Here is a 25,555-nt window from a genome sequence, read left to right as displayed (position 1 = left end):
ACTAAAAATACAAAAATTAGCCAGGCGTGGTGGCACGCGCCTGTAATCCCAGCTATTCAGGAGGCTGAGGCAGGAGAATCACTTGAACCCGGGAGGTGGAGGTTGCAATGAGCTGAGATTGTGCCCCTGTACTCCAGCCTGGGGGACAGAGTGAGTCTCCGTCTCAAAAAAAAAAAAAAAAGCAAAAAGCAAAAAACCAGGCACTGTGGCTCATGGCTGTAATCTCAGCACTTTGGGAGGCCTCGGGGAGCAGACCATTTGAACCCAAGAGTTCCAGACTAGCCTGGGCATAATGGCAAAACCTTATCTCTACAGAAAATACAAAAATTGAGCTTGGTGGCGCACACCTGTAGTCCCAGGTCCCAGCTACTCAGGAGGCTGAGGTGGAAGGATCACTTAAGCCTGGGAGGTGGAGACTGCAGTGAGCCATGATGACACCACTACACTTTAGCCTGGGCAACAGAGCAAGACTCTGTCTCAAAAAATAAAAAAAAGAAAGCAAGCACATACTACTCTAGTACCATGAGATTGTGTGCAATAAATTAAAACTATCTTCTCATTACTTTTTCTAAACGTATATTACTTTAACTGAGTTTCTAAGAGCAGGAACAGATGAAACTCTTCTTAGAACAATGAATTTTTTTTTTTAACTTTTTCTGTTCACTCTAAAAAACTAAGTCAATGGAGGTGGTAGGCTATTTTGTCTGACAGTGGAGTTTGCCAATTTGCCAACTCAAGTGAAAGAAACCAAGACTACACCCATTCTAGTCTTTTCAGTTATTATGGTCAGAATCTAGGCAGGCACGGCTTGGTTCAGACTTGCGCCTTTCAGGACCTACATGACACAGCCCAAAAGACAGGTGGCCTTGAATAACTTCTGCCTTCACCTCCTAATTCAATGGGAGTAGAGTCTGAAGGCAGTGAAGGTTGGGTCTTCAGAAGACTTCAAAATAAATTAACTTGCCACAGATTGTTGTGCTTTGGAAGAAGGAACCAACATGAGTATATTTCATTAGATTACCGGTTATCTGGAAAACCAAGAATTTTCAAATTGGCTAACAAATTAATCTCATTCCTTAATGAAACCCACCAAAACTTTTATATTAGAAATACTGTATGTATTTGGTTATATGAATATACTTGTATAAATGTCATAAGGGCAGGTCAAGCAAAAATTTTTAATTAAAAATCATTTTAAAGTACGCCATGGATATTCAAGAATCAAACAGCTGGACATGGTGGCTGCCTGTAATCCCAGCAGTTTGGGAGGCAGAGGCAGGAGGATCATTTGAAGCCAGGAGTTTGAGACTAGCCCGGGCAACATAGTGAGACACCCATTTCTAAAACAAAACAACAACAAAAAAGAATCAAGCATAATTACATTTTATAAAGCAATTTTATGAATAAACAGAATTAATGCCTTGCACTTTTAGAAATCTAATTTCTTTAACCCTTTTTAGTTTTGGTAACAACAACGTGAGCATTCTTGAACATTTCCTTATCTAATTTCCATTAGATTTTTGTAAGTTATAAAATACAGATACTTCTGGAAAATTAATTGAAAGAGAGTTCCAATAAGTTTATGGCTCTCCAAAGATATTTAAGGGAAATAATTTATATTTACACCTCAGGCATGTGTGATTTCAATGATGTTGCTTCTTAGCCACCTTGCCTGGCTTACTTCTATTTCTATGGTAAAGATGGCTTTCCCCTAAACACCAAGTATGAATATGTTTCAGTAGCTGTTATACAGCAACAGAAAAGGTCCTTTCCTTTGTGCCACTCTGTTTTTTAGAGACAAATCACCCTTGTATAACCAGTATAAAGTTTTCACTAAGTTCATAAATAAAACATGTTTTTTTTTTTTTTTCTAAATCCAGTTTGGATAACTAAAGAAATTAGCTCTGCATATAAAAATTGATTATTTCATTACATGTTCTTTTTACTTTTTACAACAGCACAGCGGTTAACATGCTCAATAATTACAGTACTAGATCAAAGAAGTCAGTGCCCCTGCCATAAATAAGGGCACCTAAACTTAAACAGAAAATAATCTGATATAGTTTTTTGTTTGTTTTTGTTTTTTGAGACAGAGTCTCACTCTGTCGCCCAGGCTGGAGTGCAATGGCATGATCTCAGTTCAAGCAATTCTCCTGAGTTTAGAACTAAACCATTATTGAGGGGATTACATTTTCTGTTATATAAATTATTACAGAATGATATTGCCTTTGGAAAATAATAATTCCCTCAATTTTATCCAACTATGAGGTACTATCTCATGTTTTAAAATAAATAGGCTTCTGGTAGATGGTATATAAATGAAATTTTGGAAAATCAAATAATATTTTAAAAGAACAATTTAAAAGAATACTGACTTCTATGATTTAAGAAAAACAAAGCAGATGACAAAGTAACAAGCATAGCATGATTTTTTTCAGTAAAATAGAAACAAAGAAAATCCTATTTTATGTTTATACATTTCTATCAATAATCACAGAGAACCATTTGGAAAGATATACAGCAAACCATAAGCAGTGGTTCCCTAAGGGGGATGAGACTGGAAAGCAGAAACATCAAGGGGAATCACTTTACTTCAAACATCTTTGTATTTGTTACAAAAAAAATATTTAGTCTCAATGTTTCCCTTGGGGAAAAATTTTTCAGACCATGAAAACCGAGACAGATACACACACACAGACATACACATACACACACACACACACACACACACACACACACTTCTTTATCAGAGCCTTCTGGGAAATATTGCTAACAAAAATACTAAACTTGAGTCAGAAAACTAGTGTCAGCCTCAATACTCATCAAGTATATGACTTATGGATATCTTTTAATATCAAACAACCTCCATTTCCTTACTTGCAAATTGAAAAATAAAAACTTTTATTTTGTTCACCTCAGAAAGTTACTATGAGGATTAATAAGTACATATAATTTACAAGTTATGAAAAGCTATGCAAGTAGCAGTTACATATTCTATATAACCCGAAATCAGTTGGCAGTAAACACCATAAATGCCAGCATTGGAAATGAGGGCTGCTTTCTTAGCTACCATTCTCCCCTCGAGTTAAATACCTAATTTAAATAGGACAATACCTGACCAAGCCAACACTTACAGCTTAATATTAATTGGCAACCCTGAAAAATGCTTATCTTTTTTTTTTTTTTTTGAGATGGAGTGTCCCTCTGTCGCCCAGGCTGGAGTGCAGTGGTGCGATCTCGGCTCACTGCAAGCTCCACCTCCCGGGTTCACGCCATTCTCTGCCTCAGCCTCCCAAGTAGCTGGGACTACAGGCGCCCACCACCACCCCCGGACAATTTTTTCTTTTTCTTTTTTTTTTTTTTGAGCCGGAGTCTCGCTCTGTCACCCAGGCTGGAGTGCAGTGGCGCAATCTCAGCTCACTGCAAGGTCCGCGTCCTGGGTTTACACCATTCTCCTGCCTCAGCCTCCCGAGTAGCTGGGACTACAGGCGCCCGCCACCTCGCCCGGCCAGTTTTTTTGTATTTTTTAGTAGAGACGGGGTTTCACCGTGTTAGCCAGGATGGTCTCGATCTTCTGACTTCGTGATCCGCCCGTCTCGGCCTCCCAAAGTGCTGGGATTACAGGCTTGAGCCACCGCGCCCGGCCCCGGACAATTTTTTCTATTTTTTAGTAGAGACAGGATTTCACCGTGTTAACCAGGATGGCCTCTATCTCCTGACCTCACGATCCTGACTACCTCATATGGTTGTGAAAATTACATGAGTTAAAATGTGTAAAATATTTAGAACAGCGTTTGGCTTACAGAAAGCAACAATTTACTAATACTATCATGATGATGATTATGATAACCTCCCACGATTTAATGAGTTAAGATGAAAGTACTTATAAATTATGAAGGTATGACAAGTGATGGAAATGTTAGAAAGAACTAAGACTTCATTTAAATCTCTTATCGGGGAAACATCTACTTATTAATGTTTCCGCTCCTCTTAAAGCAGGTAACTACTGAGCAATCGCTAAGTGCTTTCCATGAATTTTTAACTTACAATTTTTCTGAATAAATTCAAAGTAATTATATTTGATCTTATTGCTAACCCTTGCTTTTACAATACAAATAAATGGAAAGACAAAATTATGAAGTTAAACAGAAATGAAGGTTGTCATAAGTAACTTTCAATAGTTCAAAAACAATTTTAAGTCTGTTTTGTTTCAACTCAAACCTCCAAACTGATTTCAATTTGAATGCAGCTCCATTAGAAGGAACTATGATGGTCAGCTTCCATTAACACTGAATGAATCATGGGCCCCAACCTCTTGTCTTTTATTATCATTCCTCATTTCTGAGATTCTAGGATGCCATCTAGAATCTTTTAACACCATCAACATGAACATTTAATCACTCTAAATTGATAAATGCTATCAAGTGAAGATATACCACCAGAAATATTTAAACCTCATTCAAAAGGGTTGAGTCAAAATTCTCAAAAACTAGCATCCTTTCAATGGATAAGAGTTAATCTACTAATACAAACTTCTTTCCTTAGTCCAAATTACAGACCTAATAGATTTTTTGGCTATTCCCTCACAACCACATTCTTTCAATAAAATACTATGCAGTCAAGAAAAATTATACAGATCAATACTTATAGGCATGGAGATCTCTCTACAATATATTGTTGGAAAAGGCAGGCTGTAGAATAACAAGTATAATCACCTCGGTTTTATAAAAATACACACACTCACAGGCAGGCAGAAAAGACTGGAAAGATATACACCGCAGCAATCAAAGTAGCTGACTTAGGTGGATGGCAAAATTTTGAGTGTCTGTTTATATTTTTTGTATCATCTGGATTTTTTTCCCAATAATAAGTATAGACTTTTCATATATATATAATTGGGGAAAACGCTGTTTTCATCAGTTAGTCAGGCAACAAACATACGCCTATGCTTGTCTCAAAAATCTACAGGTCAGAATCGCTTCATTTAGATTTCAAAGACAAATATATTAATTTTAGACCCACTTACTATTTGATCACCAACAACCATCGATACTTCTTTACTTAACTCATCCAGAAGAAAAAAGATACAGTGTGTTAAAAATAAAAATCAGAGGAGCTAGAGGTACCATCATTAAAATTCTTTCAGAAAAAGGCTGTCCACTGACAAGAACAGCTTTTAAATTTTTTGTTTTTGAAACTCTTTTCATTCTATTAAAAATAATTCGGTATTTAACCAAAATCTGGGCATTTCCAGAGACCCAGAGATCCTTTCTGAAAAACTGTCTGGTTATGCCCATACCTTCCACAGTAAATTTTGGAGTAGGGAGATAGAATGGTTCTAATCTAGACAGAATAAATAAGTCAAATCCTTTATTTATTTCATATAACTAAAGGTCAGTTTTATCTTGACATCTTTTGTTAGAGAATACTTACTCCAGACACTCTGGCCAGATAACTCAAATTTTAATTGAATTATATATAGATGCTGTCAAAAACCCACTTGAAACAACTGAGTATTTTAAAGACATTCAAAGGACTGCCAATTATCTATTACTCTGGACTTTTTTTCTATTACTGTATCAAGCAAATGATTCATAGAAAATTACAAATCTAAATAAACTTCAGTGTTCCACAGGAATTTTTCACAAGATTACATTTTATATGAGCCTTTGGTTTTTAATCAGAAATAATGCAAACATCTATATGAAAAGAATTTTGTCTTCTACAAAAGATAGTATCCATCAAGTCATGTATTACTTAGAGAGCCACATGTAAATCCTTTTTAAATTGTACTGCCAGGTAAGAGCCGCTTTTAGAAGACAATGAGAAATATACAACCCATATTTTAATTTCAGTTTTTGTCTTCACCGCTAGAAGACTCAGAACTAAATTTTATATAGGCTAGGCATCTAGTACATCTGCCAATATTTTACATGGCTCTTGATCTTTTAGTAATATCTAGTACAGAATTCTACTATATACATATTTTATCAAGCTGCTTCATAATCAGGCGTAAGATGGTTACTGCCAATGTCAAGAAACAGTCACAATTCTGTGTAAATGCTTCTGCTACAGCAACAAGCCATAAAGTACTTAAATGACAACAAATGCCTCAAATTTATCAAGCTTAATTTTCAAATTAGAAGGTTGGGACAGACAGGGATGGCAAAGAAAACAATGGTTTCATTTCTGGTAAAGACAGTATTTCAAAACATACAGCTTCTATGAAAATATTAAGTTTTAAAATTTTAAGTTTGCTTAACTTTACCTACCGTACCTTTTCAAAATTAACGTTATTTTAATGACAAAAAAATTTACATACCTTATGTAAACAAGTGTCCACTACCCAATTGCACACATTTTCCAGGTCATCAGATACCTCAAGCCTAGATTTAACAAATTCACAGAGTTCCTCATTACTCATAACATCCCAGATCCCATCACAAGCCAAGATGATAAATTCATCCTCTTCTGCTCTTAAAATTTCATAAACCTCAGGCTCTGGAGAAACAAGTTGTTCTGTCGGGCCCTTGCCATCAACACACTTGTAATCATAGTCCCCCAGAGCACGAGACACTGCTAATGAACCATTAACACGCTGTATCATCACGCTGCCTCCTGCATTTTGGATTCGCTCCTTTTCCCTTGGATTGCAAGGTTTGTGATCCTGGGTAGAAAAGCAGACTTGTCCATTCCTATACAGAACAGCACGTGAATCACCACAGTTGATAAAGTAGATATGCTTAGGTGAAATCATAACTCCCACTGCAGTTGAACCACTCCTGTCCATCCCATTTCTGAGGTCTGAAAAGTTACGCATGTATTCATCAATTTTCAAAAATCCAGTTCTGATACCATTCTTAACATTTTCCACTGAAAGCTCAAGAGCAGATCCTGATTTTCCAGCTGCCCTAAAGTCTTCGTTAGTAGTGATGTGTTCTAATAAATGTGTTGAGCAGTAATTTGCCACTCGGGATCCAGCATGACCATCATAAACTGCAAAAAATGACCAGTCTTCCAAGCCGTGAGGAATACCTACAACAGCTGTGTGTGCATCTTCCATTTCCACTCTCCATCCTTGCATGCTGCTCAGGCCATAACGTAAACCATTCCCAGCACCATGAGCATTATGTTTTTCAGTTTTGGGTTTATCCAAAAATGCACCCATGTTTAGCAATAAATCTGGAAAAAAAATGCAGGTGTTAAATGTTTAAATTTGACAAAAAGTGTATCTACAATATTCCCTCTATAGTCTAGTAACTCCTATCTCGATTTTTTTTAGTATTATTCTAATTTACAGGAACAACAGCAAAAGCCCAACAAATTTCCTCCCCTACATCCTACAGAACAGTGGTTTCTCAGCCCTAGCACATAAGAATAATCAGACTAATTAAATCAGAAACCCTAGGGACGGGACACAGGTATCATCTTTTAAAAGCCTCTCTGGTGACTTGTATGTGCAGCCACGTTGAGACCGCTGTTCTAGGAGAAAGGAAAAACAAGAAATAAAACTTTTTAATAATTTTCTTCTGATTTAATTTACAAGGTGAGTCCAGGGTTCGACATGTAAGTTTATAGAACACTGGACAATGAGAATATTCAAAACAGTGAGTCATCTTGTTCAATAAATCAAGGTAAAAAGATATGCTAATATATTTTAGAAGACGTTCAAAAGCAAGTATTGAAATCAAGATTTCTCCTCCCAGTGAACCTGAAGACAACCTCAAAATTCAATTAAAACATAAAAATCTCCATTCTACACACATTTGGTTTTACCACTTTTACTATGTATCTACAAAACTGAAAACTGTATCATTACTTGGATTCTGTTAAAAACATACCTTTAACATGGTGCTAAAAAATGACTTCACATTGCTGAACTTATAATCCATTAAGTAGCTACCCAGTGTTGACTGACAAAGACTTAAAATCTTCAGAACCGGAAAGTACTACTATGCATCACCCTCTCCCCACCTACCCAACTTTACTATTTTATTGAATAAAGCTTTCTCAATTTCAAATGACTTAGACTAGAGTAATGGTTCCCAAAAGTATGCAAAAAAATTATCTGGTATGTTTTCTACATACAATGCTGACCCTACACTCTAACTAGGTGACCTTGGGCAAATTTCTTAGTCACCTGTACCTATACCTCATAGGGATGCTGTGAAGAATAAGTCAATGTAAAGTGCTTAAAACAGCACTTAAAACACAATAAACACCATAAAATATTTGCTCTTATGGCTGCTCAAAATGCAGACTCCATAGCCCTATTCCCACACCTAAGGATTATTTTCAATAGATCTTAGATGGAATCATCAAAAAAGCATGCTGGTGATTTAAGGTTTTGAGAGAGACTGGTCTACATCAATTTACCTCCATCCAGGTCTAGGTATCTTTGTGAGATTTTTTCCAGGTATGATCATTACTGAATTTTAAAATAAAATTACATATCCCCATTTTTAAAAATTTGATGAACCACTCAATGTATATATGTAAATATTTATAAGTTATATATCAGTTTTATAATTTTCCTGGGTTATATATAATACTGTATTAATAAATTACAAATGTATTTATTGAAAAGGAGTCCTGAAGTGATAAGATTAAAATCATGTAAAAATTATTTTTCATTCTATCAGCAGAATGTCGCATTTTGTACTGAGAGCAATGTAACAGAATATGCTTGATTACTTTTGAACGTGCTGGTTTAATTCTCTGTGATACAAAAATTTTAAAGCTTAGTTCTAAGTACATTTTTATATGCTTGCTTGTATAGGGTATTTCATCTGAAAAGACAACTTTAAAAGATACTTAAATGAAAATGAAACAGAATTGTTGGCTGTATTTATTAAGTCACTTTTCTTTCTTTTTTTCTTTTTTTCTTGGTGGGGGTGGAGTCTCGCTCTGCCGAATGATGTCATCACACTGCAACCTCTGCCTCTCAGGTTCACAAGCGATTCTCCTGCTTCAGCCACCCAAGTGGCTGGGACTACAGGCAAATGCCACCATACCCGGCTTTTTTTTTTTTGAGATCTACAGATCTACAGGCACATGCCACCAAACCCAGCTCTTTTTTTTTTTTTTTTTTTTGAGATGGAATCTCGCTCTATCACCCAGGCTGGAGTGCAGTGGTGAGATCTTGGCTCCCTGCGACCTCCACCTCCCGGGTTCCAGTGATTCTCCTGCCTCAGCCTCCCAAGTAGCTGGGACTACAGGCATCCGCTGCCACGCCCAGCTGATTTTTGTATTTTCAGTAGAGATGGGGTTTCACCATATTGGCCAGGCTGGTCTCAAACTCCTGACTTTGTGATCCACCTGCCTCAGTGCCGGGATTACAGGCGTGAGCCACCGCGCCTGGCCAAATTCATTTTTGTATTTTTTAATAGAGAAGGGGTTTCACCATGTTGCCCAGGCTGGTCTCAAACCCCTGACCCCCAGTGATCTGCCTGCCTCAGCCTCCCAAAGTGCTGGGATTACAGGCGTGAGCCATTGTGCCCAGCCTTAAATCACTTTTCAATCCCATCTATCAATTATGGAAAAAAGTTTTGTTGCAGTTTTCATCTTTCCTGATGCTTCTGCAATTAAGGTACTGCTCTTTTTTACACTTTAACAAGCAGGTTCAAAATCCACAAGAACTCTTCATTCAGAAGTTTTTTTAAAAGTTTAGAAATTTCAATTTCCAAATTTGTTTTTCATCTGGGGAGGGAAAGCATTAGGAGAAATACCTAATGTAGGTGACGGGTTGATGGATGCAGCAAACCACCATGGCATGTGTATACCTATATAACAAAACTGCACATTCTGTACATGTACCCTAGAACTTTTAAAAATTTTTTTAAAATAAAATAAAGGAGAGAAGGAAGGTGGGGTCTTCAATAGAAAGCTATTAGGGTCTCTAAGAATGGGAGGGAGCCTGGAAGGCCAACTGGAAAACCATCAGGAAACAAAAGAGCCCCTGAGGCTAGGCTGCAAAACCGAATGAAGGTTACACCAACAATGGCTTTGCTTACCTACTGCTCATCTTTGTAAAGACTCCTACATTTGGTTTTCTCTCTGAAAGTCACTTGCTCAAGATGCAGAGTCCTGGGAAGTGCTGGGAACGGGCACCTAATTGACTAAGCATATGTCACCAGCACACCTTCTGGCTGAATCACTAATTCCATTATTTTGCAAATTGGTAATTTTTTTTTTAAAGTTCCACATTGATCTCATTTTAAATCTGGGGTTGTCCCATAATGATTTTATTTTTTAAATATTATAAACTATCACACATGTAAGAGTTTAATGTGTTTATATAGTTAAGGAGTAATAAAACAAACATGCATCCAACCACACTGTTTAAGAACTAGAACATTATAAAACCTACTACTTAGCCTCTCTCCAATCATACCCCTCTCTGTCCCAAGGTGGTCACAATCCTGAATTTTGTAATTAGTATCCCTTGTAGTTTAACTATATTAATGTGTGGTTGTTCTGTTTTATAGATTTGGCACTTTTCAATGATACAAAGTGCAGTATGTACTATTATGTTAATATTTATTTTTCCTGGGCAACATTGTATTTCTGAGATTCATCTACATTGATGCAGAGTTGTAGCTCATTCACTGTATTCCCTTGTACGTGCGTATCATCCATTCTACTATCAATTAACATTCAAGATATTTCTCATTTTTTCTTTAATGTACAATGCTCTTTTGAACAACCTTGGTGCAAATGTATGAGTGTTCCCAGACAATATAATGCAAATTTGACAGTGTAATAAAGATTATCTTTTTTCCACCAACAAATATCATGAAATCATTAAATCATTTCCAAACATTTATTTCACAAATGCCCTCTACTATACTACTTTCTTTAAAACAATTAATTGCTTAGTAAGTAATCTTGAGTGTAAAGATTAAGAGAGAGAATGTGTTGGTGGGGGTTGTTGTGTGTATGTGTAATGGGGGTAAGTGAAAGAACCTACTTCTCACCTTCCAAAATGGGAGATCAATAGATAATTCCCAGAATTGAAAAATCAAAAAGCAGTACCAGAAGCACATTATTTAGAGATACGAAGATAAATTCCAAAAGAATCAGATGTTAAGGGTTCAAAATAGGCCGGGCGCGGTGGCTCACGCCTGTAATCCCAGCACTTTGGGAGGCCGAGGCAGGCAGATCATGAGGTCAGGAGATTGAGACCATCCTGGATAACACAGTGAAAACCCGTCTCTACTAAAAATACAAAAACAAAATTAGCCGGGAGTAGTGACAGGCGCCTGTAGTCCCAGCTACTTGGGAGGCTGAGGCGGCAGAATGGCATGAACCCGGGAGGCGGAGCTTGCAGTGAGCCAAGGTCGCACCACTGAACTCCAACTTGGGCAACAGAGTGAGACTCCATATCAAAAAAAAAAAAAAGAGTTCAAAACGGTTGTTTCAGAAGAAAGTTCTCCAAGAAGAAGAGTGCAGAAACCACCAAGTCTTGTAGAATCATTTAGTTAAATTATGAAAATGTATATTTTAGTTAAAAAAAAAAAAAAACTAAATTTTTAAAAAGCATAAAGTAAAACAATATCCCAGTAACTCCAATTTGGTTATATTAATGTATGCAATTATCACATGTCCCCTGAAAATATACACATCTAACATTTATCAATAAAAATAAACAAAACAGTCCTATAAATAAGCAAACAGCAAACATGACACAAAAATGAACCAAAAAAAAAAAAACCCTCACAAATGCATCTTAAATTATGCCCAACCTTACACTAATAAGAGAAATGAAAATTAAGACTATACCAAAATATCACTTTTCATGTATCAGACTGACAAAGATCAAAGGCTTGGTAATCATTCTCCTGGTGATGTTATATAGAAACATACTAACATTGCTGATAACAACAGACTGGCAGAAGCTCAGTGGAAAGCTAAATTAATTTAATAAAAATCTATCAAAATTACATTTGCACATATCACTTAACAAAATTCTAAAAATGTGCCCACAGGTTTACTCCTGTCTGTACAAACTAACTATTCACTGCAGTGCTGTTAGCAAAAGTAAACATATAAAACAATATTTGTATTACTCACTTGGGAACTGATTAATAGGATGTTATGATACCTATTTAACATAAAACATCATATGCTACAATTTGTAGAATATACATATATACACACCCACACACACTTGTTTATTTATATGTGTGTACATATTTGTATTCATTCTCTGGAATTAATCCACAACTAGAAATTTTGAAGAAAAGAAGGCTATAAGAGACAGGAGTGAAAGAGATACCTTCCATTATATACAATTTTGTACCTTTCCATTTTAAACTGTGAATGTAAGATCATTTAGTGAATATTATTTCAACTAGGAAAATTGCTTCAGTGAATCTTTTTTTAGCAATCAGAAGCTACAATCTATAAAAATCTAAAGAATTATATCTAAATCATATATCAATATATCAATGCCCCAATTTTTTTTTTTTCTGCAAACAAATCAAAGAAATGATCACTCACACTGGAACAGTGAATGAGCCATTAAGACTCAGCATATACATCCTGTTTTTAAAAATGAATATCATTTCCTTGAAGTAAATTCATCGGTGAACTCTACTTAAAAACATAATAAATAAAACACATGAATTCTACACTCAAGGCAGAGTAAGAACTGGGATGCAATGGCCTCTGTTAAGTCAGCATCAAACTTTAATAAAGCATATAAAAGAGATGTATATTATCACAGTAACTGAGGGAAAAGTTCCTTTCTGGAAAAAATGTAGAACAAGACTAAATATTTAATGCTGCTAAAGCATCAAATTCTTCCTAACTGAATTGCAATTCTGTAAGAGATGAAGTGAACAAATTTCTTGTGATAAATTTTATAACTTTATAGAAATAGGATTAATGCCACTTTCCTAGACAACAATATAAATGCTACAGTTTGAAGTATAATAGCAAAAAATCCAACATGTCTAATAATTGAAGACATTTCTTCAATCTAAGACACTGCAGTATGAGCATACTTCAAAGAGCCTTGATACAAATGTGTTATTGGAGATTCTTATGTAGCAACATACAGTTACAGGAAAACACAAAACAAGGGTTCCTTATGGGTAACATGTAGACTCAAGATTACCCTTGCCAAAACTCTAGAAACAATAAAAGCTAACATTTACAGTCTCTTTACTGTAACCAGGCACTGGAACCTACATTAACTTCATGTGTATCCATTCATTTGCAACAATATTCAAAGGTTTATTACTGTCCTTATGTTATAGATGAAGGCACTGAGTCACAGAAAGGCTAAGCAACTTGTCTGAGTAGGTAGCAGAGCTGTTCTAACGCAGGCTGTCTAGCTCCGGAGGTGATGCACTTAACCACCACCAACACACACAAGGGTAAATATTAAAAGTATGCCAGCCTTTTTCCTCCAGAGTTGAGACAAATCTCTGTTTCTTCACTCGAACAAATATATATGTATTTATAGGTAAGAGCTTTGATTCTGCTTTCTTTTACATACACTATGTATTTCATTAGCAAATTCTATCAATTTTACCTCCAAATATAGCCCTAATTGGTCCACATCTCTCAATCAGTAGCTGCATCATTTCAGTCAAAGTTGTTATGATCTACTACAATAACCTCTTTAACTTTAGCCTCTCTATTCATTCTCTAGAGTGACCTTTCTTAAGCATAATGGAATCATGTCTCCAGACATCCCAATGAATTTAGAAGAAAATTCAAACTTAGTACATCTATCTCTCTATGATCTGACCCCTGCTTAGTTCTTCAACCTTACTTCCTGTAACTCTTCAGTTACCATTTACTGTTCTCTAGCCACAGTGGCCTTCTATTCCCCCAATATACCGAACTTGTTTCCCATATCTAGATCCTTGGATTTGCTCTATTCTTCCTAGAATCACTCTCATCCCTCCACCTCCAGAGCTGCATGGCTAGCTCCTTCCTGACATTTAGATCTCAGCCCCAATGTCAACTCAGAGAAACCTTCCAGACTATTCTCCCAACACCATCACATCTCATTTTCCTGTTTTTATTTTGCTCATAACTTGCTGAAATTGTTTTTCATCAAATTCTTTGCTTTTATACCCTGATCAGAATGTAGGCTCTATGAGAAGAAGAAGGGCATCTGTCTTGTTCATTATCATATTAACAAAATTACCATGGCACTTAGTAGGCACTCCATAAATATTTGTGGAATAAACAAATAAATGAACAAATGAGCATCAAATGAAATACCCATTTTACTATAAAAAAAATACACATTCACTACCACTCACATTGCAGAGGCCCACTAGAAGATGAGTAAACCAAGGTTACCAACTCAAGCTCATTAAAGCTGGAAAATATAAACACTTCAGTCTAAATTAATATAAGCTCCCTGAACTGCCAAACATATAAAGCACTATATTCAGTTCTGAGAATCACATTTTAACTGACATTGACAAAGAAAATATATCCTAAAGCAGAACAATGAGAAGAGCATAAAGTTCAAAAAACACATTCTATAAATAAGGTTTGAAGACGCTGGGACTGCTTAGAATAGAGGTGGTATTAAGTCCTAACAGGGCTGATAGTGAACGCTGAATTCTTCTAAAAGAAGAAAATGACTTATTCATTTGTTCCAGAAGGCAGATCTAGAACAATGGATAAAAGGCATATTTGCTACATTAAGCAAAAGGCATAAAATATGCTACATTAAAAATGAGTTATCTAGTTAACGTTAAAGACGTGTTTTAAGAAGATTATTTATTAGGGATACTGAAAGAAGGGGTATAATCAAGCCCAAAACTGGAGTATAGTTGTTCTTCAATCACTCAACATCTTAAAACTTACATGCTGATTCTCCACCTGACCTCACGAAGGATTAAAAAAAAAAAAAAAATGGCCAGATGGGGTGGCTCATGCCTGTAATCCCAGCACTTTGGGAGGCTGAAGTGTGAGGACCACTTGAATCCAGGTATTCAAGACCCACCTGGGCAACGTAGGAAGACACTGTCTCTACAAAAAAAAAAAATTTAATTTTAGCTAGGCATGGTGGCTTGGGCCTGTAGTCCCAGCTGTTTGGGAGGCTGAGGTGGGAGGAACTCTTGGGCCCAGGAGATCAAGGCTGCAGTGAGCCGTGATTGCACCACTGCACATAGCCTGGACCACAGAGCAAGACCTTGTCTTAAAAAAAAAAAAAAAAAAAAAAAAAGTAAAACCCATGATACCTCTATATCAAAGAATATCTATTGTTTATAAATACATGGAAACCAAGATGCATCACCTTGGTATCTACTGCATCATAAAAGCAACAGTGCCCTTTATAAGCTAAAGTTAGAACAGAGCTGAAAAAAAGAACAAATGAACAAAGAGAGGATGGATAAGGAGTACAAAATAGAAATTTCAATCCCCCACTAAAATGATGGATTATCGTTAATACTACTTACAAAAAATACATTGTATTTGGTAACACAAAGCAGTTATTAATAACACAAAGAAAAACAAAAATATTTGTACTCTTGTTTTAAAATATAAAATCTGCACACAGAAAATATACAAAAACCAAAATGGTTGCTGTGAGACTGAGGATGTTATGGAAGCTTACACACTCAATAATATTATCTTTAATTTGCTCTGTGTCAATAATTGTTAAAGTTGATTGATAGGTACACAGAGGTTCAGTATATATTATTTCCACCTTTATGTATGTCTGACATTTTCCATAACAATTCTTTTTTTTATGGAGTCTCGCTCTGTCACCCACGCTGGAATGCAGTGGCACAATCTCCGCTCACTGTAACCTCCACCTCCCGGGTTGATGTCATTCATTCTCCTGCCTCAGCCTCCTCAGTAGCTGGGATTACAGGAACTTGCCACCACACCTGGCTAATTTTTTGTATTTTTAGTAGAGACGGGGTTTCACTATGTTGGCCAGACTGGTCTTGATCTCCTGACCTTGTGATCTGCCCACCTCGGCCTCCCAAAGTGCTGGGATTACAGGTGTGAGCCACCACGCCTGGCCAGGACCATTTCTTCCTAGTAGCCATATATGGAATACTTGTGATTGTAAAGAAATTTTAAACTGCAAAATACATAGTGAAAAAACTGCTTAAACTAATTCAATCTCCCTTTATTCCCCAGTAATTACAAATGCTGACACTACCTGCACTTTTACCAGCCGTATGACCAAAAGTAAGAATCTTCAACAGTCTTAAGAGCATGATGGGGCAGACTGCAGAGAGGTCTGGTCCGAAACCAAGCCCCTGCGGAGACAACCAGGGAAGTAATCTGAGAGAGTTAATGGCCCTCGTACCTCTTATTATTTCATTTTTGCACCAGAGGCACATTATGTTACGCTTTTATCTTATTTGAGGGACTAAGGAATAAGCAAATACTTCTGTAGTGCTTGTTCTGTGGTAGGCTCTGTCTTAAATGCTTCACAAACATTAACTTATTTAAATTCTACTCTTTAGAAAAACAAATATCAAAAAAGCAAACAATTCTCAGGGAGACTTTTAATAAAAAATCTTTAGGCTGGGCGTGGTGGCTCACGCCTGTAATCCCAGCACTTTGGGAGGCTGAGGCGGGCGGATTACTTGAGGCAAGGAGTTTAAGGCCAGCCCGGTCAATATGGTGAAACCCCGTCCCTACTAAAAATACAAAAATTGGCCAGGCATGGTGGTGGGTGCCTGTGATCCCAGCTACTCGGGAGGCTGAGACAGGAGAATTGCTTGAACCTGGGAGGCAGAGGTTGTGGTGAGCCAGGATCATGCCATTGTAGTCCAGCCTGGGCAATAGAGCGAGACTCCATCTCAAAAACAAACAAACAAGAAATCATAAAACTTCAAAAAAAGACAACCAAATATTTCAAAATTCTCCTCCTTACTGCAGTTGGCACACTTTTTTAGAGGGGGTACATGGACATTGGCAAGCCTTGCTTAAGAACAGCACAATCTGTCATTCCCATCTGCTTCCTATCAAAGAAAATGAGGTGGTGTTAGGGATGCTTCAGGTTCATGGATAAAATTTTTCCCAAAGGTTTCTGAAGGCTAGTATGTTGCTCTTTTGACTAGAAAAGTAACATAAATAGCAATAACAATGCCTCATTTTTTAATGAGTTCTATATGTCAGGCACTACACTAAGATACTGATATACACTGTATCATTTAATTCTAAAAACAACCTGGTAAGGTTAGAACTATTTATATTCTCATTTTACCATCGAGAAAACTGGGATACCTAGGGTATCCAGACAACACAACTAAGTGGCAAATCAGAAATCTAACCTATTAAGACTAGCCTAGACCTTGCATTCTCAAACTCTGGGCTTCAGTGGCTAATGTATTACAAGCTTTTTTCTTCCTTTTAAAAAATAAATAATAGTTATATAAATGTTCAGGGGCTCAAAAGGCAACGCAGTGTCATATCCCTGATTGGATATTGACACAGATAAACAGAATTACTAGAAAAACTGGTGAAATCCAAAGACTAGAGTTTAGTTAAAAGAATAGTAATGTTAAGTCTTTTTATTTTTGATAAATGCACTACAGTAAATGTAAAAAGTTAACATTAGTGGCCAGGTGTGGTAGCTCATACCTGTAATCTCAACACTTTGGGAGGCCAAGGTAGGAGGATCACTTGGGCCCAGGAGTTCGAGATCAGCCTGAGCAACATAATAAGACCCCATTTCTACAAAAAATTAAAAACTTAGCCAGACATGGTGGCCCAGGAGGCTGGGATGGGAGAACTCCTGAGCCTGGGAGGTTGAGGCTGCAGTGAGCCCTGATTACACCACTGCACTCCAGTGGTATGACAGGTGACAGAGCAAGACCCTGTCTCAGAAAAAAAGTTAACGTAGAAACTGGGTGGGGAGTAGATGGGGAAGTCTCTGTACTACCTTTGCAAACTTTTCTGTAAATCTGAAATTATTTCAACATTAAAAGTTTATTTAAAAAATGAAAACTAAAAGGTAGCTTCAGTTAAGTCATTCCACGTACAGTGCTGGATGAAGCAAGGTAGGCTGGCTATGGAAAATCTCTCCACCTGTGATTTTGCCAATCATGCTAGGTGGCTTAGAAATGTATCCTAAAAATACCAAGATTATATAATAATTGGAAACTCTGATCCAGTGATTCTATTTCTGAGATGTTATAACCACTCTTGGTCTATGACAGATCGTTTTCTTTTTTAATGGATAAATAATCTGAACAACAAAATAACGTAATACTGGATTATAACCCATACTACAAATATTCATGAGTCTTTGCTGATAAAAATAAAGGATTGAATATGTAAATGAATGGGGATACCAGATAAATCTTTAATGCAGAAGAATGCCACATAATTTATGTAGATCTTCCACCTTCAAAGAGGTCAAGCACAACTTCCCACCCCCTAAGTGTAGACTGGGCAGTTACCTTCTTTTCAAAAAGTACAAAATAAAAACGAGGGAGAGAATAACTCTACAGTGGAGAAACCTGACAAACACTACCTCAGCCAGGTAATCAAACTTGACATCAACGGTTCATATTCTTGGTATAACCTAATGAGAAAGGCACTTTACCTCAGTGGTCTTCCTCCAAAACAAAATCCATAATAACCCCAGTCAAATCATAAGAAAAGCATTAGAGAAACTCCAATAGAAGGCTATCCTACAAAATATCTGACCAGTACTCCTCAAAATTGTCAAGGTGACAAAAAACAACGAAAGCCTGAGAAACTGCCACAGTCAACAGGAGCCTAAGGAGACATGATGACTAAACGTAACGTGGTACATCCTTAATGGGATCTTGGATAGAAAAAGGATATTAGGTAAAAACTAAGAAAATGCAAATAAATGATGAGCTTTAGTTAACAATGTATCAATATTGGCTCACTAATTGTAAGGGCTCAAGTGGGCAGTTCTCACTTCGGTTTTCTCATATTATTGCATACAAATATTGGCTGGGGAGAAGGTCACCTGAAAGCTCACTTAACATGATTGGCAGTTGATGAGGGATGCTGGCTAGGAATTTAGCCGAGACTGTCCCAAGGATTATCTGTATGTGGCCTCTCCAGTATGAGGATCTCAACACTGTCAGGCTTCTTACATGTCACCTGGTTTCCCAGGCAGAGCTACATGGCATTTTCTGTCCCACCATCAGAAGTCACTTCTGCTGCATTACTGGTTACAATCAAGTCACTAAGTTCTGTTCAAATTGAAGATAAAGGAACGTAGACCCCATCTCTCAAAAGAGAAGATTACTAAATAACTTGCAGACATGTATTTTTTATTTTTAGAGATAGGATCTTGCTCTGTCACCCAGGTTGGAGTGCAGTGGGACAATCATAGCTCACTGCAGCCTTGAACTCCTGGCTTCCAGCAATCCTCCCACCTCAAAAGTGCTGGAATTACAAGTGTGAGTCACCACACCTGGCCTGTTTGGTAGTTTTAATACACATCTGGGCTGGGCATGGTGGCTCATGCCTGGAATCCAAGCACTTTGGGATGCCTAAGTGGGAGAATCGCTGGAGGCCAGGAGTTTGAGACCACCTGGACAACATAGCAAGACCCTATCTCTACCAAAAAAATTGGGGAAAAAATTAGCCTAGCATGGTGGTGTACGCCTGCAGCATCAGCCACTTGGGAGGCTGAGGCAGGAGGATCACTTGAACTCATGAGATTGAGGCTGTAGTGAACTATGACCATGTCACTGTACTTTAGCCTGAGTGACAAAGTGACACCCTGTCTCTTGAAAAAAAAATAAGAAAGGCCAGGTGGGGTGGCTCACGCCTGTAATCCCAGCACTTTGGGAGGCCGAGGCAGGCATATCACCTGAAGTCAGGAGTTTGAGATCAGCCTGGCCAACATGGTGAAACCCTGTCTCTACTAAAAATACAAAAATTACCCCAGGTGTGGTGGCAGGCGCCTGTCATCCCAGCTACTCAGGAGGCTGAGGCAGGAAGATCACTTGAACCCGAGAGGTGAAGATTGCAGTGACTACGCCACTGCACTCCAGCCTGGGTGACAGAGTAAAACCCTGTCTCCAAAAAAAAAAAAAAGCAAAAGACTGGAGGTTTATCTTGCAAAGGATGAACTACAGAGACTTCTGGGTTTAGAGACAGCAGATTTAGCTGAGGGCCAGAGTAAGAAGCCTTATAGAAAACCAGTGATTTAAACTATAAATTTGCATAATGAATGCTGATATGCTCAGCCTTCTTTACCAACTCCCAAAAATCAAAGAAATCACAAGCAGGCAACAGCTCTATTGCTCTCTGAGGAAATTCAATAGTCCCAGAGAAAGCACCCACACATTACTTACACACAGGAATACTCCATAAAATGCTTAGTCTCCACAATCATCTTACAGTAAGGCCTATCAAATGACATCCCTGTCAAGGCTGTCAGGGCTACACTTAAATATGAAGAGCTATGCAAAGATTACCAGATACTGAAAGGAAACATACAACATGAAAAGCAAAATAAATCAAACAAAGAAAAAGGAACCCGAACGAAAAAATCATGCAGGGACTAGGGGAAAAAAATCTCCAAGAGAAATAAGAGAGTATTGTATTCACGAACCAAAAAGATACTAAAAACAAACAAATGAACAAACAAACCAGGCTGGGTGATGCAGTGGTTCATGCCTGCAACCCCAGCGCTTTGGGAGTTCAAGGTAGGAGGATTGCTTGAGGCCAGTAGCTCAAGACCACCCTGGGCAACAAAGTGAGACGCTGTCTCTGTAAAAAAAATTTTTTTAGCCCAGGCACAGTGGCTCAAACCTGTAATCCCAGCACTTTGGGAGGCCGAGGCGGGTGGATCACCTGAGGTCAGGAGTTCGAGACCAACCTGGCCAACACAGTAAAACCCCATCTCTACTAAAAATACAAAAATTAGCCGGGCATGGTGGCACATGCCTGTAATCCCAGCTACTGGGGGGCTGAGGCAGGAGGATCACGTGAACCTGAGAGGCAGAAACTGCAGTGAGCTGAGATCATGTCACTGCACTCCAGCCCGTGCAACAGAGCAAGACTCCATCTCTCAAAAAAAAAAAAAAAATTTAATTAACTGGGTTCAGTAGCAAGCACATGTAGTCCTAGCTACTAGGGAAGCTGAGGCGGGAAGACTGCTTTAGCCCAGGAGTTCAAGACTGTAGTGACAGACCACTGTACTTCAGCCTGCATGACAGAGTGAGAACATGTCTCTAAAAAGAAAAAAAATTCAAAATAAAAAAATTCAGAGGAAAGAAAAGTGCTTTTTAAAATTAAAATGGCATACAAATGGCCAATAGATATGTGAAAAAATGCTCAACCTCACTAATCATCAGGGAAACGCAAATTAAAGGCACAATGACATATCATCTCACACCTGTCAGAATAGCTATTAGGAAGATAAAGATAACAGGTATTGGTAAGGATGTGGAGAAAAGAGAACCCTTGTACACTGATGGTGGGCATGTAAATTATTACAGTCATTCTGGACAACTATCTATTCCTCAAAAAACTAAAACCAGAATTACTGTATGATCCAGCAATCCCACTTCTGGGTAACCCTAAGGAACTGAATTCAGTATGTGGAAGAAGTATCTGCACTCCCGTGTTCACTGTGGCATTATTTACCAAAACCAAGTTACGCAATCAACCTAAGTGTCCATCAATGAATGAATGGATAAAGAAAATGTGGTGTATATATACACAATGGAATACTGTTCAGTCTTAAAAAAGAAGGAAATTCTGTCATTTACAACAACATGGATGAACCTGGAGGATATTATGCTAAGTAAAATAAGCCAGGAATAGAAAGACAAATATTGTATATTCTTACTTGCACATGACATCTAAAACAATCAAACTCACAGAAGCAGAGAGTAGAATGGTAGTTACCAGAGGCTGGGAGGGTGGTGCAAAATGAGGAGATACTGGTCAAAGGATAAAAAGTTGTGGTTAGACAGGTGGAATAAATAATAATTATTTAAGGTGACAGGTATGTTCATTAGCTTGACTTAATCATTTTACACTGCATACATATGTTATAACATCATTCTGTACCTAATAAATATGTAAGATTATAATGTCAAGTTAAATAAAACATTTTAAAAATAAAAATGACAGGCCAGGCACGGTGACTCACGCCTGTAATCCCAGTACTTCGGGAGGCCCAGGCAGGCAGCTCGCCTGAGGTCAGGAGTTTGAGACCAGCCTGGCCAACATGGAGAAACCCCATCTCTACTAAAAACACAAAAATTAGCCAGGCATGGTTGTGGGCTGTAATCCCAGCTATCGGGAGGCTGAGGCAGGAGAATCGCTTGAACCCGGGAGATGGAGGTTGCAGTGAGCCGAGATCATGTCATTGCACCCTAGCCTGGGCGACAGAGCGAGACTCCATCTCAAAAAGACAAAACAAAACAAAACAAAACAAAATTAAATTAAATTAAATTAAAATTAAAATGACAAAATTTTCAATAAAAGGTCAGAAAATCAAACTGAAAAAAAAAAAAAGAAATTCCAAAGTAAAATCCCCCAGACCCTTCCCCCTCACAAAAACCAAATGGACTCAAAGTTGTAAAGAATAAAACTAAGAAAGCTGCAGGATCAGTCCTGAAACTAATAGCTATTACAGAAAGAACAAGAAAAGGAAAGAGAACTAAACACACTAAGTGTCAAGATTCAAAGTGGAATCAACCTCATATACACACAGAGACACAAAAAGCAACTGAAATTTCAAAACACTGGTGATAAAGATAAAACCTAAAATTTCTCAGAGGGAACAAAGGGGAAAAAATAAGTCAAACATAAAGAATTAGGAACCAGAACAGCATGAGAAATCTCCAGAGTGATATTTGGTAGAATAAAAAGAATTTCCTGGAGAATTGTTGGTTATAGAGTATCCACCTAGAGAAATTTTCACATATATACAAGCAGAAGCATACAATGATGCTGACACAATGTAATTCTCTACAGAATTTAAAAGTATGGATTACATTAACTTGCATCCCCATGAGTAAATCAAAACAAAAGTAGCTGGAAAATGATACATACAGCGTGATGTCATTATGCAAAATTATAAAATTTACAAAGCAATAGATTAGTTCACATACATGAATATGTGGCAAAAGTATTTAAAAACATGCTTGAGTAGTACAAACACTAAAACTACTAAGACCAACTTGACAGTACTTACTTCTAGGGAAATAGTGAAGTGGTAATATTTAAAGTTGGTTAACATTTCTCTATGAGATCAATTTGAAGCAAACAGCAAAATGTTAATGTCTGTTAAATCTTAGTGATGAGAACATGGATCCTTATGTTAAGAATCAAAAATGTTCATGCTGCAAGACTATTCAAATAAGCTGCAACACTGATATAACAGTTCATGTCTCAGTAAAATCTTATTTCAATACAACAATTGTATACAATTTCTTTTATTATTAAATGGTCATTAAATGCCCATTTCCTTGACAAATATTACAGTAAAACTTAGTCAACAAAAATATGGGTACTTGCTCTGTTCAATTTATGGAGTGTGAAAATGCCATGTAAACACATATGTAGAACAGAAACTGTTTAGCCAAAATAAATGTCACTTCTGCTTTAACAGACGCCTGGTCTAACACTTACAAATAAAAGATCAACTCATTTAAATGTATCTGCCTACTAAATTTTTTGAGTTCTTTAAAATTACTTTCAAAAGAAATGGGAAAAAAATGCCTTAAAAAGTGAGAACAAGCAAAAGGGTGAAAAGCTTCAAAAAGTGATATAGGAAAAAAAGACATGAAAGTTTCAATATTTTCTCAAAATCAAATATACTTGGCCAGGCACAGTGGCTCACACCTGTAATCCCAACACTTTGGAAGGCTGAGACGAGCAGATCACCTGATGTCAGGAGTTCAAGACCAGACTGGCCAACATGGTAAAACTCCATCTCTACTAAAAATACACAAAAAAATTAGCTGGATGTGGTAGCGGGCACCTATAGTCCCGGCTACTCAAGAGGCTGAGGCAGGCGAATCGCCTGAACCTGGGGGCAGAGGTTGCAGTGAGCTGAGATTGGGCCACTGCACTCCAGCCTGGGCAACAGAGCAAGACGGTCTCCAAAAAAAAAAAAAATATATCAAATATACTTAAATTTCTCTACTCGTATCAAACAATAATCTATACACAAATGCCTAATGGTAGCCTAATCTTTTGTGAAATATTTTTGTAATGAAAATATTCACATTCATACACTATAATCCATATAATAAAAGGGTTTCCAGTTCAAGACAGGTGGAACAAAGTCATTTATCTCTAATCCCTCCCAATACGCCATCAAAATGTTAGCAAAGAAAAAAATTTTAAAAAGGTGTAAAACATGAAGCAATGAAAGATTAAGAGCAGGAAATGGGGGCAAGAGGTATGCCATCAATTGGTAGAGGTATCAAAAGCCTTTGGAAACGATAAAGCAGATAGAAGCAGTGATTAATAAAAAAACAATGGGCAGGGTATGGTGGCTCACGCCTGTAATCCCAGAACTTTGGGAGGCCGAGGCAGGTGGATAAACTGAGGTCAGGAGTTCAAGACCAGCCTGGCCGACATGGCGAAACTCCATCTCTACTAAAAATACAAAAAATTAGCCAGGCGTAGTGGCAGGCACCTTGTAATGCCAGCTATTTGAGAGGCTGAGGCAGGATAATTGCTTGAACCTGGCAGACGGAGGTTCCAGTGAGCCAAGATTGCGCCATTGTACTCCGGCCTGGTAACAAAGACTCTCGAAAATAAATAAATAAATAAAAAGAAAAAAGAATGGAAGGACCAGCAGCTTAGCAAGTTAGAACTGCAGAGGGAATCCTAGACAGGTTGAGAACTCAGACACAGTACGTTCACAGATGTAGGAAAATAGGATCATGCCTGCAAGTAAGAATGAGGGTGAAACTAAGTTATAGAGAACCATCAACCCCAGTCTCCCCTCAAACAGACAAAAAGCAGAAGTGTTCTGTCTTTTCCCAAGAAACTTAACATGAATTCTCTATTCATATTTAAGAATAAGTATAAACAGCTAAGGATAATGAGGCATGTGAAGAAAGAAAGGGGGAGGGGAAGGGAGGGGAGGGGAGGGAAGGGAAGGGAAGGGAAGGGAAGGGAAGGGAAAGAAAAGGAGCAGCACTAAAGGCATGATAAACAGTGGGAGAAGAGAAGGAAAAAACTTAAAAAATAAAAGATTTTTTCTTTTAAATCAGAAATCAGAATCCTCAGATTGAAAAAGATACTTCATCTTGCTTCCATAGAATAACAGGATGTTAACAAATGGAACATAGTACAAAAAAACAGCCTTTCAGATTTAAACATGACTGCCTCAATCCATCCCCCTTCTTAAAAACAAACAAAACCCAAAAATTCTTGATGGTTTTTGGAAGTTAAAGTAAGCCAAAGCAATCTCCTGGACTGTATATCAAATTTAAAAATTTAAAGGTAAAGGCCGGGCGTGGCAGCTCACGCCTGTAATCCTAGCACTTTGGGAGGCCCAGGCAGGTGGATCACGAGGTCAGGAGATTGAGACCATCCTGGCTAACACAGTGAAACCCTGTCTCTACTAAAAATACAAAAAATTAGC

General features: G+C 37.6%; 1 protein-coding gene across 4 annotated transcripts in view; it reads right to left on the bottom strand.

Annotated features, from left to right (window-relative positions):
- PPM1B (protein phosphatase, Mg2+/Mn2+ dependent, 1B) overlaps positions 1 to 25,555 on the bottom strand; it is a 75,874-nt gene that overhangs the window by 25,387 nt on the left and 24,932 nt on the right. For 3 of the 4 annotated variants that reach the window (XM_011978205.1, XM_011978202.1, XM_011978204.1), the window contains exon 2: positions 6,323 to 7,182. The exons of the other annotated variant lie outside the window; for it this stretch is intronic. In XM_011978205.1, the coding sequence (XP_011833595.1) occupies positions 6,323 to 7,168 (846 nt within the window). In that variant the 5' untranslated portion in view covers positions 7,169 to 7,182. The remainder of the gene's footprint in view (positions 1 to 6,322; positions 7,183 to 25,555) is intronic. 4 annotated transcript variants of the gene reach the window in all.

This window comes from Mandrillus leucophaeus, unplaced genomic scaffold (genome assembly GCF_000951045.1).
Source record: "Mandrillus leucophaeus isolate KB7577 unplaced genomic scaffold, Mleu.le_1.0 Scaffold190, whole genome shotgun sequence".
Lineage (NCBI taxonomy): Eukaryota > Metazoa > Chordata > Mammalia > Primates > Cercopithecidae > Mandrillus > Mandrillus leucophaeus.
Note: the sequence above shows the minus strand (reverse complement) of the source record. Positions and strands in the feature narration are given on the sequence as shown.